Here is a 13,834-nt window from a genome sequence, read left to right as displayed (position 1 = left end):
AATTTGTCTGGGCACAGACATTTTTTAGTAATTATTGCTTTAATCGTGTTGCTTATTACAGATATATTTAAGTTGTTTATATCTTCTTGATTTAATTTGGTAAGTTATATGTGTGTAGAATTTTAACCATTTCTTTTAGATTTTACAGGTTTTTAGAACATAAATTTTCAAAGCAGTTTCTAATAACCCTTTCATTTGATTGGTAGTTATCAGAATATCTCCTCTTTCATGTCTAATTTTACTAATTTGGGTCTTCTTTATCTTTCTTTTGGTTAGTTTGGCTAAGGGTTTGTTAATTTTGCTTATCTTTTCAAAGAGTCAACTTTATTTCATTAATTTTTTTGTTGCTCTTTTTATTTCCATTTCATAAATTTCTGATATTTGTTATATGTTTTCCATTTCCCTGATTTGGGGTTTGACTTGTTCTTGTGTTCATAAGATATAGGGTGTTTTAGTTACTGTTCTATTGCTGTGATAAAACACAGGACCAAGGTGACTTATAAAAGGAAGCACTTAATTGGGGGGTTGCTTATAGTTTCTGAGGGCCAGTCCAAGCCCATCATGGCAGGTCATATAGCAGCAGGAAGGCATGGTGCCAGAGTAGGAACTGAGAGTTGACATCTGATCCAGAAGCAGGAGGCAGAGAGAGTGAGACTGGGCTTGGTATGGGCTTTTGAAACCTCAAAAACCCACCCCCAGTGACACACCTCCTCCACCAAGGCCACACCTCCTAACTGTTCCAAAATAGTTAAACAACTAGGGTTCAAACATTCAAATATATGAGTCTATAGGGGCCTTCCTCATTCGAGCCCCCACGGGGCAGGGGTGACCAGTATGTTATTTATTTAAGATTTCTCTCATTTTTAAAAAATATAGATATTTATAGCTAAACTTCCTTCTTAGGACTGCTTTCATTGTATCCCACACATCCGGGTACATTGTGGCCATCAAAGAAATATGGAAATACATTTAAAAATTCCTCGAGTAAAGTAAAACCCCAAACAGTGTGCCTTTACCTGGAAAACACTTTACTCCTTATACATCCAGGATCTGTAATTCTGTCCTTTAAAAGGGTCTCACGTTCATGTATGTTCTGCTTGTCCTTTCCTGTCAATTTATCTTTGTTATATTCTGAATGTTCTAATTTATAAACCTTGTCTTCCAGCCCTGGTATTCTAGTTTCCATTAACTTATTTTCTTTAGGTGGATTTTTCCATGAAGCTTACTTTTGTTTTGAAAAATTGAGTTTCATCCATCCACATATATATATATATATACACACAATCTAGGTCTCCTTCCCTTCTCCCCCCAATTACTCCTCCATGACCCTCACCAGGTTTCCCATTCAGCTCCACGTGCCCTGCTCTTTTAAAACTACTGAGTCCACTTAGTGCTACTTGTACTCATGTGCGTGTTGGACCATTCACTGGAGCGTGGGTACCCGCCCATGTTCTACATCCCTGAAGAAAACTCTCACCCCCTCTGCAGTCGTCAATGCCAATATCTTCTCAGCTACAGGTAGGCCTTTATTCCCAACTCTACGCTGGGATTTGTCTGGCTTGATTGTGGGCAGGTCTTATGTGAGCCATCACAACATCTTCGAGTTCCTGTGTGCAACTACCCAGTAGCTTCTGGGAAACAGTGTCTCATTGTAGCCAACTACTACTGATTCTGGCTCTGACAGTCTTTCCACTTCCTCCTCTAAGGTGATGCTTGGAAGGAAGGACATGATATGGACGCCCCATTTAGGGCTGGTCGCTCTGCAGTCTCTTACTCGCTGCATGTTGACCAGTTGCGGGGCTCTGCTGCGAAAAGAAGCTTCTCTGATTAAGGCTGAAAGATTTTAATCTATGGGTGTAGTGATGTGTCATTAGGAGTCAGGTTAATATGATAAGCATTCTGAGTGAGGTAACAGAACCAGGAAGATAAACAACATATGTTCTTTCTCACACGTGAAATCCACTGACGGTTTTTGTTTGATTTATTGGATCAAATAGAAATTTCAGTGTTCCTATTTTTTTTTTTAGCACTTTTATCTCTATTTCTTCATTGAATTCCCTATATTGACTTCCTTATTTCATTTTGCCTGTGCATGCTCTTCTTGAATCCATGCAAGGATGTACTCATTTCTTCTTTGATTACATTAATATTACACCCTTTTTAAAATGCTTAAAAGTTATTTACTTTATTACATGTAGACAAAATACTCACACACATAAAAAAGTATGTGTGTGCATCACATGTGTGCCTGGTGCCTGCAGAGGTAAGAAGTTGCTGGATCCCTGGGACTGGAGTTACCATGGTTGTGAGATACCATGTAGGTAGAGTAAAACCCAGGTTCCTAGCAAGAGCAGAAAGTTTCTCTTCTCCCTTTTGAGGCAAAAGCTGTGTTTTTGCCTCAGCACCAGTTGATATTCCAATATGGAAGGGGAAGGGCTCATAAGCCCCCAGCTCTACTTGAGGAACTGTTGACAGTTGATAGATGCTGGGGGAGGAAGAGTCAGGATGTTTTTAAGGGAATGGTTTGGACCCTGGGGGACTGACCAGGCTTCAGTGAATGACCCCACACCCATGAGTACTTGTGCAGCATAGATTGGATATGGTGGGCTGTCAAAACCCAAAAAGGAGAAGATGAAGTGGAGAGAAGGTTTGGGGAAAGGGGAGCTGAGTATGATAAAAATACACTGTATGTGTCTATGAAATTCTTAAACAACTCATTTAAATTATGCATACATATGTACACACACATGTACACACATGTAATATAAAGCATTTCTGAGAACTCAGGTATTCAAGCTTTCTTCCATATATGCACATACAAGGCACATAAACACATTTTTTTCAATATCTTTTGCATCCTCTCCTTGGCTTCAGAAATTTCCTTTTTTGAGTTATAGCTGATAGTTTGCAGTAATCCAAGTTCAGATTGTGGTAAGGGACCCTTCCTTCCTTTAGCTGGTGGACTCCATTTAAAATCCTCTAGACTGTAGACAGGGCTCCTTCCTTGTCCACTAGGAATAGATATGGAAAACGTGGCCCCCAGAGCACATCTGGGCTACTACGCTTGGTGGAGCAGACTTGACCACTGGGCCCCAGTGGAGATGGAGTCCATGTGGCGGGACGTCCAGAGGGGCCTAGAAGGTTGCCTTGCTCTGTTGGCCAGTGGCTCTGAGATGACGAAAAGCATTTGCAGAGGAGTGTGAAGGGCTTGTCTTCTAGGTCCGATTTTCCCCTGTAGCAGGGGCTAACAGGCTTCCCTGGGCTCAGCTGGTCCGATTTGCCCTGTAGCAGGGGCTAACAGGCTTCCCTGGGCTCAGCTGCACTCTAATCAACTCTTTACAACCCCCCTTCCCTGTCCTCTTACCCTTTTTCTTCTTATCACCCTCTTTCCTTCCTGCCCCCTCTCCTCTCTTCCCCTCCCCTTTCCTCAGCCCCTCTCTTTCTTAAATTATCCCTGTCCTGGGTGTGTAGTCCAGAGCCTCACTCATACCAAGCGGGAACTCTACTCCTGACTATAGCCCTGTCCTATGTATCTTCTTAATTTCTTGGTAGGTGCTCTGTGTGACTGTATTTGATTGGGAAAGCTGAAGGCATAGCATGGTCATATGATACAGACAATGCATCTTTAAAAACCAACACTTCTTTCTAGACCAACACGTGTGCACAAGGCTATCTATCTATACATTTAATAAATAGAGCATGGCATGTGTCTAACTCCATCCCAGAAGTAAATACAGGGCTCTTCCACTTGTCACACTGAATCAGATTTTTTTTTTAATCTTTTGGAAATTTGATTTCATGAGTCCATGTCCCCCCAAGACATCTGCTCTTTAAGCCAAATTTACCCATATAACCAATGTAATTAATCTCTACCTTCAGTGTCTTATCAAGAAACATCAAGTCCCTGAATAAAATCCAGAGACATTCCTGGGGAGCCAGAGGAGAGGACATCACTAATGTCCTCCCCTTGTCAACAAGAGCTTTAGAGGGGGAACAGCCGCATGGGTTTTGACAATTGTTTGCAGCCTCAAAGTGTCTGGAATCCATCTGCTGTTATTTAACGAAGGAGTGCCGGACACTGCTGAGTAAATTTCCTGGAAGAAGGCACCTTCCTCCTCTGCCCTCAGCTTCAGTATTTAACAGCATTCCCCAACACTGCACACAGCAGGGACCACAGTGAAGTAGGAAGCCTCTGCAAGGGATCATGGTCCCATTCCCACGTGCCTTGTCTGACATTTAGCTCATGCTTGACCTTTCATCCAACCTCTCTGAATATAGATCCCAAGAGACTTGGGGAAAAAAAGGAAGAAAAAGGAAATAAAACATTCCTAAGGGATAGACAGAAGGAAGGGAGCACCATTTCCTGATGATGGTGTACTTCCAAAATTAGTCCCACAAACAAAGGACGGAGGGGACCTTGACATCACTGAATTCCCACAGCTGGTGTAGCTACAAATCCTGGCCTCCGACCCAAAGCTTCAGAGTGGATCTTCTTACCTTTCGTTTATTAGAAAAGAAACAGATTTCCAGAATGTTCATAAAGGAAGTGCCTAATTAAACAGTGATGAAACTGATAAGGAGAAAGAGAAGACGAGGTGTTCTTTCCTGACAGGATAGTAAATGGCTCTCCTCCCTGCTTTTATGAGATTTAACTAAGGCAGAGCAGAGAGGACCATGACAGGTGTACTCCCCAGTCCCGAAGGCGTCCCCCTCTCCCTTTATCTGACTATGTTCCCTTGTTGCCTTCTGGCACAAGGCTCAGATGTGGACTACAATAACAACCTGTGGCCTTAGCCACAGCAACTGATCCAAGGCTCATCAACGCCATTTAAGTGTGGCCAATTTTTCTCCTGAGATTTCTCTACAGACTCAAAAAGAAACGGGCCCCCCCTAGAATTGGATATAAAGTAAGGCGTTTTGGTTGCAAACACTACAATCCAATGCTCACTACCTTTAGAGAAATTTAGAGTATTAATTTAGATCGGCATATGAGATAGTCAGAACTGAAGGAAATCCTTGATAAAGGCAAAGAGCATGGGGCTGCAGTTGAGACGCAGGTACCAAAAACCATTAGACAATTTCCTCAGGGGCCAGGGGCCAACTTCCAGAGTAATTAGCTCTGGTATTTTGCTGTCTTCCCATGTCAACTGAGCTCAAGATTCAAGGTCCTAGGAAAATCCAGTATGATTGGCTAACCTACATGCGACCTCTACACAAGGGAAGAGAGATACCTCACCTGCCAGCTCCATAAAACTACAGAGAATAAGGCGGGGGGCGGGGGGAGGGTCCCCAAAGGAAAATCGTACTCCATTATAGAATGGAGGGGAAGGCTGTCCTGCACAGGCTGAAACAGCAGATGGTTGAGAACAGACTATGAGCCAGGACCTCCTGGGAACCCGTTCCTAGCCTATGCCTGCCATAGACGGAGCCAACACCCACAGAGGAACCAGCTGAGTAGTTCCCAGGCCCATGGCTCAGCCTCCAAGCCAGCCTTGGCGGCTAAAAAATTGCTTCCCGCTCACATCGGTTTTATTTCTGTTTCTGTCACTTACAGCCAATAAAATCCTGATCTCTGCCTAGTTTATATGTCGGTGCTTTTTAGGCCTGGAGGTCTCTGAAGTGTCATTTTGAAAAGGAACACTATCCTTAATTTGTGCATACTGAATTAGGCTCCAGCCTCCACCCAGATGGAGCAACGTTTGTTTCTTGGGATCTTGTGCAATGGATTGCTCAGCTTCATGGGGACTCTTACGGCCAGTGCCAAGTCTCCTAGAGACTTTCAAAGTCAGTGAGAAGGCTTTGGTTTTGGGGTTCAGTGGGTCTGTTTAGGGATGAGTATAGTGGATAGAGGAGGCAACCTACCAGACAGTGTCTAAATGACCCTATTTCTGTAAGGCACAGATGAAACCCTTGAAAAGCCTGTATTGGGAAGCGCTTCCCTGACCCGATCACAGCTATACTTTCTCCAAGTCTCTGCTGTCCAGTGCTGGCTCTTATTGCTCTAAATATAAATGACCCCTCTTCAGAGGAGCCTCTGTTTGAGAAAATTCGGTGGCATTGCTTGCATTTTTACAAGCATTTGGGGACAGACACCTGCTGGGAGAGAAATCATCATCTTTTGTTTTCCCCAAAGTCTTATCTTTTTTTTTTTTTTTTTTGTCAAGATAAGACATCCTGTGTGGTAACTAGGATTGCCGGCTGCCTATCTGTCCTCAGTAGCCACTAGAGTGAGCCCCTTGCCGTCCAATGACACAGGTGTTCAGTCGTGCTTTTTTGAAAGATTCACAAATGGTTTACACTGTGAGGTCCCCAGGGTTGGCCCAGTCACTTTCTGCACAGCTCGAGGTTGCCTGGTAAACTAGAACCCTGTGTTCAGAAAGAAGGTTGTCTGTAGGACTTCTAGTCAAGCCACTGTTTGCTGGTCTGGGGGATAAGAGCATTTGAAAAAGCTGTGGGTGAGGATAGAGTGGGATTGCTCAAAATCTCTACACAGTTGGACAGTTATGCAGGATGGAACTCAGTCCAGTACTTTCAAAATGACCTCTCTCTAGATGCTCTTAATTCTACCACGTTAAGATTTAATTTATCTCCACTGTTCTTTCTTTGGGATATACTTGGAGACTCGGCAGGGTTGGGAGTTATTATACAGCAGTGGCGATTTTCAAATTGCTATTTGTTTGATTATAACTGAAGTTAAGCCACCAGAATATAATTCAGTATAATAATCATTTCAGAGGGGTTTAATGTATAAACTGTATTGGGGAAATGCCATAGCTAGCCTTGGGACACTTTCTTCATCTTCTAGTCTCTAGTTCCTTAACTCGTAATTGCAACAGGAGTTTTGATCTTGAAGATGTTTAAAAAGGGCAGAGGAACATTGAAGAGGAAGTTTAGTCTGGGGCGCTTAGGGTAAAAGATTCCCCTTAGAGTATCTTCACTTAGCACTGGGATGATGGCAAAGTGACTTCCTCCATTTTCTGAAGAAGACAGAAAGAAAAGCAACAGTTTGATTTTCAAAAGTCATGGGGGAATTTGCCCAGTGTTTGAAACTGAAATGTTACTTCTATTACAAATTCTCACCCCCACATGCGGCTGGCTCTATGCAGATATTGAATCCTGGAAAGGTCTGCACTGGTATATACCAGCATCACCTAGAGAATGTCCTTTGCTTGTTTGTTTGGTTGGTTTTTTGGTTTGTTTGTTTTACGAGACAGGGTTTCTTTGTGTAACAGCCCTGGCTATCCTGGAACTCACTCTGTAGACCAGGCTGGCCTCAAACTCATAGAGATCTACCTGCCTCTGTCTCCTGAGTTCTGGGATTAAAGGAATGGGACATCAACACCGGGCAAGAATGTCCTTTAAATGGAAATAAAGTTAAAAAATGGCTTAAGAGTTGATACAACTCTCCCTTGAGGAGTGGACCCAGGTGAGTTGGTAGTTGTGCATCATAAGAAAAAAATTAAAAGACAACAAAAATCTAAAGGAGTAGATCCCTTTAAGGAAGCAAGCTTGAAATACATAGTCTGGTTAAAGAGAGGAACCTTGTATGCTATCAAGTAATGTACTCAATCAACAACAGGTCTGGGGGCTGGGAAGGTATCTTGCAAAGTAATGGGTGAAAATTGGTAAGGCACACACCTACAGGCATTTCAAGGGAGGGTTAGATATGAGGGTGCTTACTGAATCAGTGGCTTAGCCCCTGGACACAGCCCAGTTGGAGCAGATGGTTGGAGGTGGGTGGAGACTGTAGAAGGAGGGGCCTGCTTTGAAAAACTAGGTCATTGGGAGTGACTTCGAGGGCAGACTTGGCCTGGCCATTCCCTTCTTTACTTTGCTTCCCGCCCTCCACCCATCGAACAGCCTCAAACAAGATGCTACCGCCACGATATTCTCACCACAGGCCCAGAAAGCAAGGAGCCAAATGGGCTTAGACTTCAGAAACCAAGAGCTGAGGCACAGCTTTCCCCACTTGAGTTGTCCCGGCAGGTCTTTCTGTCACATTAACCCCTCTTCCCCCGTGGGGTAACTCTGTCTTCCTGAAGCAAAGAGGGCGAAGGCTGTTCGATTCCTACACACTGTGATCTAAAGAGTCGACGGCCTCGGACTTTGAAAACCCCAGCACACTAGGCGTCCAGGGCTACTGGCAGTCAACAAAGCTGTGAGCACTTCAGGGGAGGGCTCTGGAAACGACAGACAGGAGGAAGCTGCTTTGGGTTGTGACTATGTGCACAATGTCAAACCCACCAGGACTAGGACTGTGAGTGAGATGTCTGCTGTATTCTTTTTTTTTTTTTTTTAAATAAACAAAGGTGTTTTTATTCTCAGCTGAACTCGTGTGTAAGAAGAAAAACCGTTTGGCATCTCACTGTTCTCTCAATTCGAGCATAAATATGCTTCAAGATAGTCCTAACATTCTGGAACATTCTCTGATCAGAAGGCCCAAAAGGTGACCTGATGGCTTGGGAAACAAAGCAAACAGGGGAAAAACATGGCATGTTTGGGTAGCAGAGACGTCTGTTTTATTTGGAAACATTCCATTAATCCGTTAGGCTTGTAAGCATCGGTTTGTCTCTAACAGAGAAGTGGTGTCACGGTAATCCAGGGGCGCGAGCTGCTACTTAGAATCCACGCTTTCCTTTCCTCGGTGGGAATTGTTATAATAAGCAGGCCTCTGCTGTGGGTGGCCACCCCATCACTGACAGGGGCTGGAAGGGGACGCCTTCCCCCAAAGGGTGCACTATATCTCTTATGGGGTCTAAAATCCACTCCGGATAGTTATTTCTTGGACCATTAAGGCCTTCTGTTCATTGATTTAAAAAAAAAAAAAATCTACCTTTAAAGTGTAAACGTCCCTGGGATCGATGGCTCATTAAGTATTTCATTATATTTTAACTTGACCATGAGCTGACAGTGTGTTGATATTGGTCTGTCTTTCTCCGTTCCAGTAATGGGATAGCCCTTCCTTTAAGATCAGCTCTATGCTCCCAGCGGCAGCTGCCAGGCAGAGGCCTCTTTATTTCCCCACTTTATTTTCCCTCTACCCTGCCACCCAGTGGTGGGTGCAGGACCTAAGCTTATGCATCCATCATCCCCCAGCCCAGGCCACATAAGGATATCCAGGGATGGGTACCCAGCTCAAGCCAGACAGCCTTCTCTCAGATGCTTTTCTAACTAGAACTGCTAGGGAAATGCTTGCTTTCTTCTTATCGGAGGTGATGAGTGCAGATAGCCACTGCTTATAGTCCGGCTTCTATCCTCTCCTGACATCTAACTGAAGATAGAGAAGGCTCCATGCAGGAAGAAGCAGAGATGGATGATAAAGAGTACCCTGAGGGTACCTGAGACTCCACTTCATTAGATAATACTGTGCTCTTTCTTGATTTGTTTCCAAGAATCACAAATGATCCTTTCTCCTTAAGCTCTTATGCCTGGGCCATCTGCCATTTGGTCTGAGAACCCCAAACAAACATTTTACAAAAATGACCCAAGAAAACTAGTAGTGTAAATCTAAAAATGTGTGTGTGTGTTCGTGTGTGTGTGTGTGTGTGTGTGTGTGTGTTTGTGTGTATGAGACAGAGAGAGAGAGAGAGAGAGAGAGAGAGAGAGAGAGAGAGAGAGAGAATTGGTCTCCTATACATAAGCCATCGTGTATTAAAAGTCCCTGGATATCTTTTTGCACAGTTTTGAAGAGATGAAAAGGCATGGCAGGGTGACCAGGTGTCTGAGAATGCCAAGTAATATTAGTCTGGGACCACAATGGACTGTTGAGTTCAGGGTAAGGCTTCACAGTAGGGACAGACTGAGTTAGAATTTGCAAATATTGACTTAAGATGGGGTAGAGAGGCAGCTCAGAGGTTAAGAGCACTTACCGGTCTTGCAGCGGACCTGAGTTTGATCAGGTTCGGTTCCCAGCACCCACATGGCAGCTCACAACAGCCTAGAACTCCAGTTCCAGGGGACCAGGCATCTGCTGGCTCCTGCAGACGTGTGGTGCATACATTCATACAGGCTCACACACATACACATAGACACAATAAATAAATCTAAAACGAGTTGGTGACAGTCCAGAGGTTCAGTGTCCTCACCAAATAAGACGAGCAACTTGTAGGACCACAATAGGCTGACAATGGCTGCTAAAATTTTTATTTATGTATTTTTAATCAGTGTATCAGATAAAAAGGGAAGCTACTTTTTTCTTCCCTTCACCTCAATATTATTTAAATTTTGACCTACCTGAACATCCAAGAGGTCCTCACTTCAGAAGCATGTAGACTAAGACTGGACACATAGAGGGAAGAGTAGCATGGCTCATGCCCAAGGATGATTGACATGCAAATTCATGAAACATTCCACACCCTTAAAAAATGCACTTTGTTTGAAAATGTCATCATGATGTCTAACGCAACTTACATGCTAGTTAAAAACAAATAAAAATAAACTATCCGAGAACCCAATTTATTACTAAAGGGCCATTTTGGCCAAAATAGAAAGAATTAGAATTAGACAGCTTGCATTAACACTTCGGCAATAGGTTTATCAAGCAGCTGAAAAGTGGGAAGTTTTTGTCAAGTGAGCTGGAGTTGGTCCTCCAGTGTTCTAGGATGACTGTTGGCTTCTTCTACGTGACCCTTGGAACTCTGGGATGATGCCTCGAGTAAAGACCGTTAAGTTGACAACATTCTCTAACGGATTTTCTGAGGATTTATGTTGGTCAAAGGGCAATTCAAAAAATTCTTTCTATGCTGTTTTGATGAAAAAGAAAATAGTTGCCTTTCCACATGTGCTCCGAGGTGACATTGTGACTGACTTATCAGTTGCATTCTGGGAAATTGATGTTCAGAATTGAAAATGAAAACCATCCGAGTATTAGTGGCCTACACTTTTAATCCCAGCATTCAGGAGGCAGAGGCAGTAGGATCACTCAGTTCAAGGCCAGCCTGGTCTACAGGGCAAGTTCTAGGACACAGAGAAATCCTGTCTCAAAAAAACCAAAAGAAAAAAAAAAAACAACCAAATTCATATTCAAAGCTTTACCCTGTAGTCAGGATGCTGGGAGTGCCCCCTTTCTGAAGCTACCGCATCAGTTTGTTTCCAAGTTGCTCCTCTTTCTCCAGCATTACTTACGAGTGAGAAAGGAAGCTGGAGTAAGAACAATGGCATGCTCCTGACTTTGCAGGGAGAGCACACAGCAAGCAATGACCTTGGCCCCTGGGGACCAGAGTTTAACCTGAGATCCTGGGTCAGAAATGAGCTGCTGGAGACCAGACAGAAAATGTCCTTGGTCTATCGGGTTGAGAGGCGCACCTTCTTTAGTAGACGATGCTACCTGCCCAAGATGGCTTGCTCCTTTCTAACCAGGGCTGAGCTAATAACCACCATCCTGAGCTTCATTTACTCTAATGGAGTCTGTCTGTACACTTGGCAGTTATTCTGAGAACAAGCGTGCGTGGAATTCTCGGTAAACCGTCTAGCACATGCTATCAAATATTAACTTGAATTATTGCTAATGAAGACAACTTGAAGGGTTTGTTTGGTTTCCCCCCTCTGGTGTGTTCATAGCTTCTTGGTAGCCGAAGTTTTTCTATTTCTTCTAAATCAGTGTAAAGCCAGGAAGGGTGGCCTACGCCTGCAACCACAGTCTCTGAAGGCTGACAGGAGACGATCAAAAGTTCAAAGCCAACTTAGGCTATGTGATGAGACTCTCCCTGTCTCAAATGTCACCACCGCAAAACCCTTTAAAAACTAATGTGGAAGGGCCTGACTGTGAACTCTTAGCACCCTCATAGAAAGCTGGACCAAGTGGTACATGTTTGCAGACCCCCCCACCAAGCTTGCTGGCCAGCCAGCGTAGCTGAAACTGTGACTCCAGGTTCAGTGAGGGACCCTGTCTCAAAAAACAAGGAAGCAAGCAATGGAGAAAAGCTCTTGATATGAACCTTTGGCCATCACATGCACCTGTCCATACACACATGCCTACACATCTATATAGCTATTAAGATTGTTCTGAATTACCCAGATTTCATTCCCAAGTACCACGCCCTGTTGCTTCCTGCTTCATTCATCCACTGGCAAGAAAGAATTTCTTCTTTCCTCGTGCCTGGCTTGGCCTACTGCCGCTCCCGGCTCCACTCTAGAGTCCTAGACCTTGAAGTGCCCTGTTCTTCTTTTCATGCTTTGCCCTTCCCTCTCTGCCACCCAGCTTAGCCAGTGACATTTCTAGATGCATTTTGACCCAGCTCTCCACATACAGAGACATCCCCTCTGCAAATGCTGGTTCGTTATCTCCCTGTCAAAAAGTCGAAGCAAATCCAGCCTGGAGTTCAGAGATCCTGTGCTGCCTCAACTTGCACGCTGTCTAACAGAGCCTGGCCAGGCCAGCATCTAGGCCAGAACGCTGCCAGGCACAGGACCTGGCATTTTGTTTCGCTGTCAATCAATCTATACGCATCACCCAGGACGAGGGTCCAATGTGCACCTGTCACGTGGTAATACTGACCTCTAGGGAAAGGCCTTCCTTCACAGAGTGTCTTTATCTTCTCATTGAGTTCCAGGACAGTAATGGCAGCTTCTTGCTTAGCTATTGCCAAATCAGTTTGTAGCTTTTTCACTGTCTTTTTGTGCTTTAGTTTCTTAAAAAAAATAAGAATTTCCTGTCACTGGAGACAGCAGATGCATCAAAGGGATAAAAGGAATTAATCGTGTCTGGGCAAGAATGGCTTAAACACTCCATTCATCTAAGCCCACTCTCTCCATCATCAACTCTTTTAACTTTCTTGAAGCGGGGAGGGGGCTCGTCTGGATCTAAACCTTGTGGTTTGGATACTTCGAATAGAGGCAATTAGAGAAACTCTATTTGTCATTTAGCATTTACTACCAGGGTGCTAATGCTTCCAAGTATCAGGTTTCCACCCCAACCTGTAAGCAGACTCAGGAGAGACAACCAGAGCCTTGATTAGGAGTCCTGTCTCCCCTGACATTTGAATTTTATCTGCATTCAAATAAACTCTGGAATGCATGTTGCTACCAGGAAGTACAGAAATGTAGACATTTGCAGACACTTGTTGCTGAGGCTGTAAAGGGAACATGGTCAGGTCTAAACCTTCCTGGGAACTCTATTGGGAAGTATTTACATAACGAAAGGATTCACACTGAGCCTTTATGGATTTCAAAGTGGATTTGATTTGTCAGAACTGGACTCATCTGCAGAGTTGGAGCCAGTTTGTTAGAATAAGCGCTGCTTTCGCACATTGGTGTTGCTTTTGGGTAGCTGCCTTTCCACTGGAGAGCTCACCTTGCCAAGTCTTTGTGGCTGATAATTAAGAAGCCCAGAGAATGAACAAAAAACACTGCTTGTCGGACACAAATCTTGAGATAGGGAAAGGAATGCTCACTAGGAAAGAACCCAGTCTTCTCTGGCCTCTGAAGGGCGTGCACGCAGGCTCCAGGGCGTCAGCCTCTTGGTGTAAAAGCCAGGGAAATCAGCTAGCTAGTCAAACACAGTGTGAGAGAGACACCGCTTTAATGTTGGGCGATGAGACCAAGGGATGAAGCTAAGCGGGGAAGCAAAGCAAGGGTTCCCTCACTAGCATGGGAAAGCAAAATCTAAAGCAGATTGTCGAGCCTGGCACAGTTGCCCATGCCTGTAACCCCAGCAACCCCTGGGAAGCAGAGGGAGGAGTAGCAACAGGTCAAGCTTACTCTAGGCCACATATCAGAGATCAAAGCTAGAGTGGGCCGCCGCGGGAGACTGTCACCTGAGCAAGAAAAACAGAGATGGACTGTCTTTTAGATTTAACCCAGGATGATAAGAACATCATAAATCTTCATTAACGAC

The 13,834-nt window shown here is 44.2% G+C and overlaps 1 protein-coding gene across 1 annotated transcript in view; it reads right to left on the bottom strand.

Annotated features, from left to right (window-relative positions):
- Ccdc192 (coiled-coil domain containing 192) overlaps positions 1-13,834 on the bottom strand; it is a 204,730-nt gene that overhangs the window by 59,738 nt on the left and 131,158 nt on the right. The window contains exon 6 of the mRNA XM_052742221.1: positions 12,497-12,629. Coding sequence (XP_052598181.1) covers positions 12,497-12,629 — 133 coding nt within the window. The remainder of the gene's footprint in view (positions 1-12,496; positions 12,630-13,834) is intronic.

Source organism: Peromyscus californicus, unplaced genomic scaffold, assembly GCF_007827085.1.
Source record: "Peromyscus californicus insignis strain IS unplaced genomic scaffold, ASM782708v3 Scaffold_17__1_contigs__length_78620276, whole genome shotgun sequence".
Taxonomy (NCBI): Eukaryota; Metazoa; Chordata; class Mammalia; order Rodentia; family Cricetidae; genus Peromyscus; species Peromyscus californicus.
This window is presented reverse-complemented; position numbering and strand designations above follow the sequence as displayed.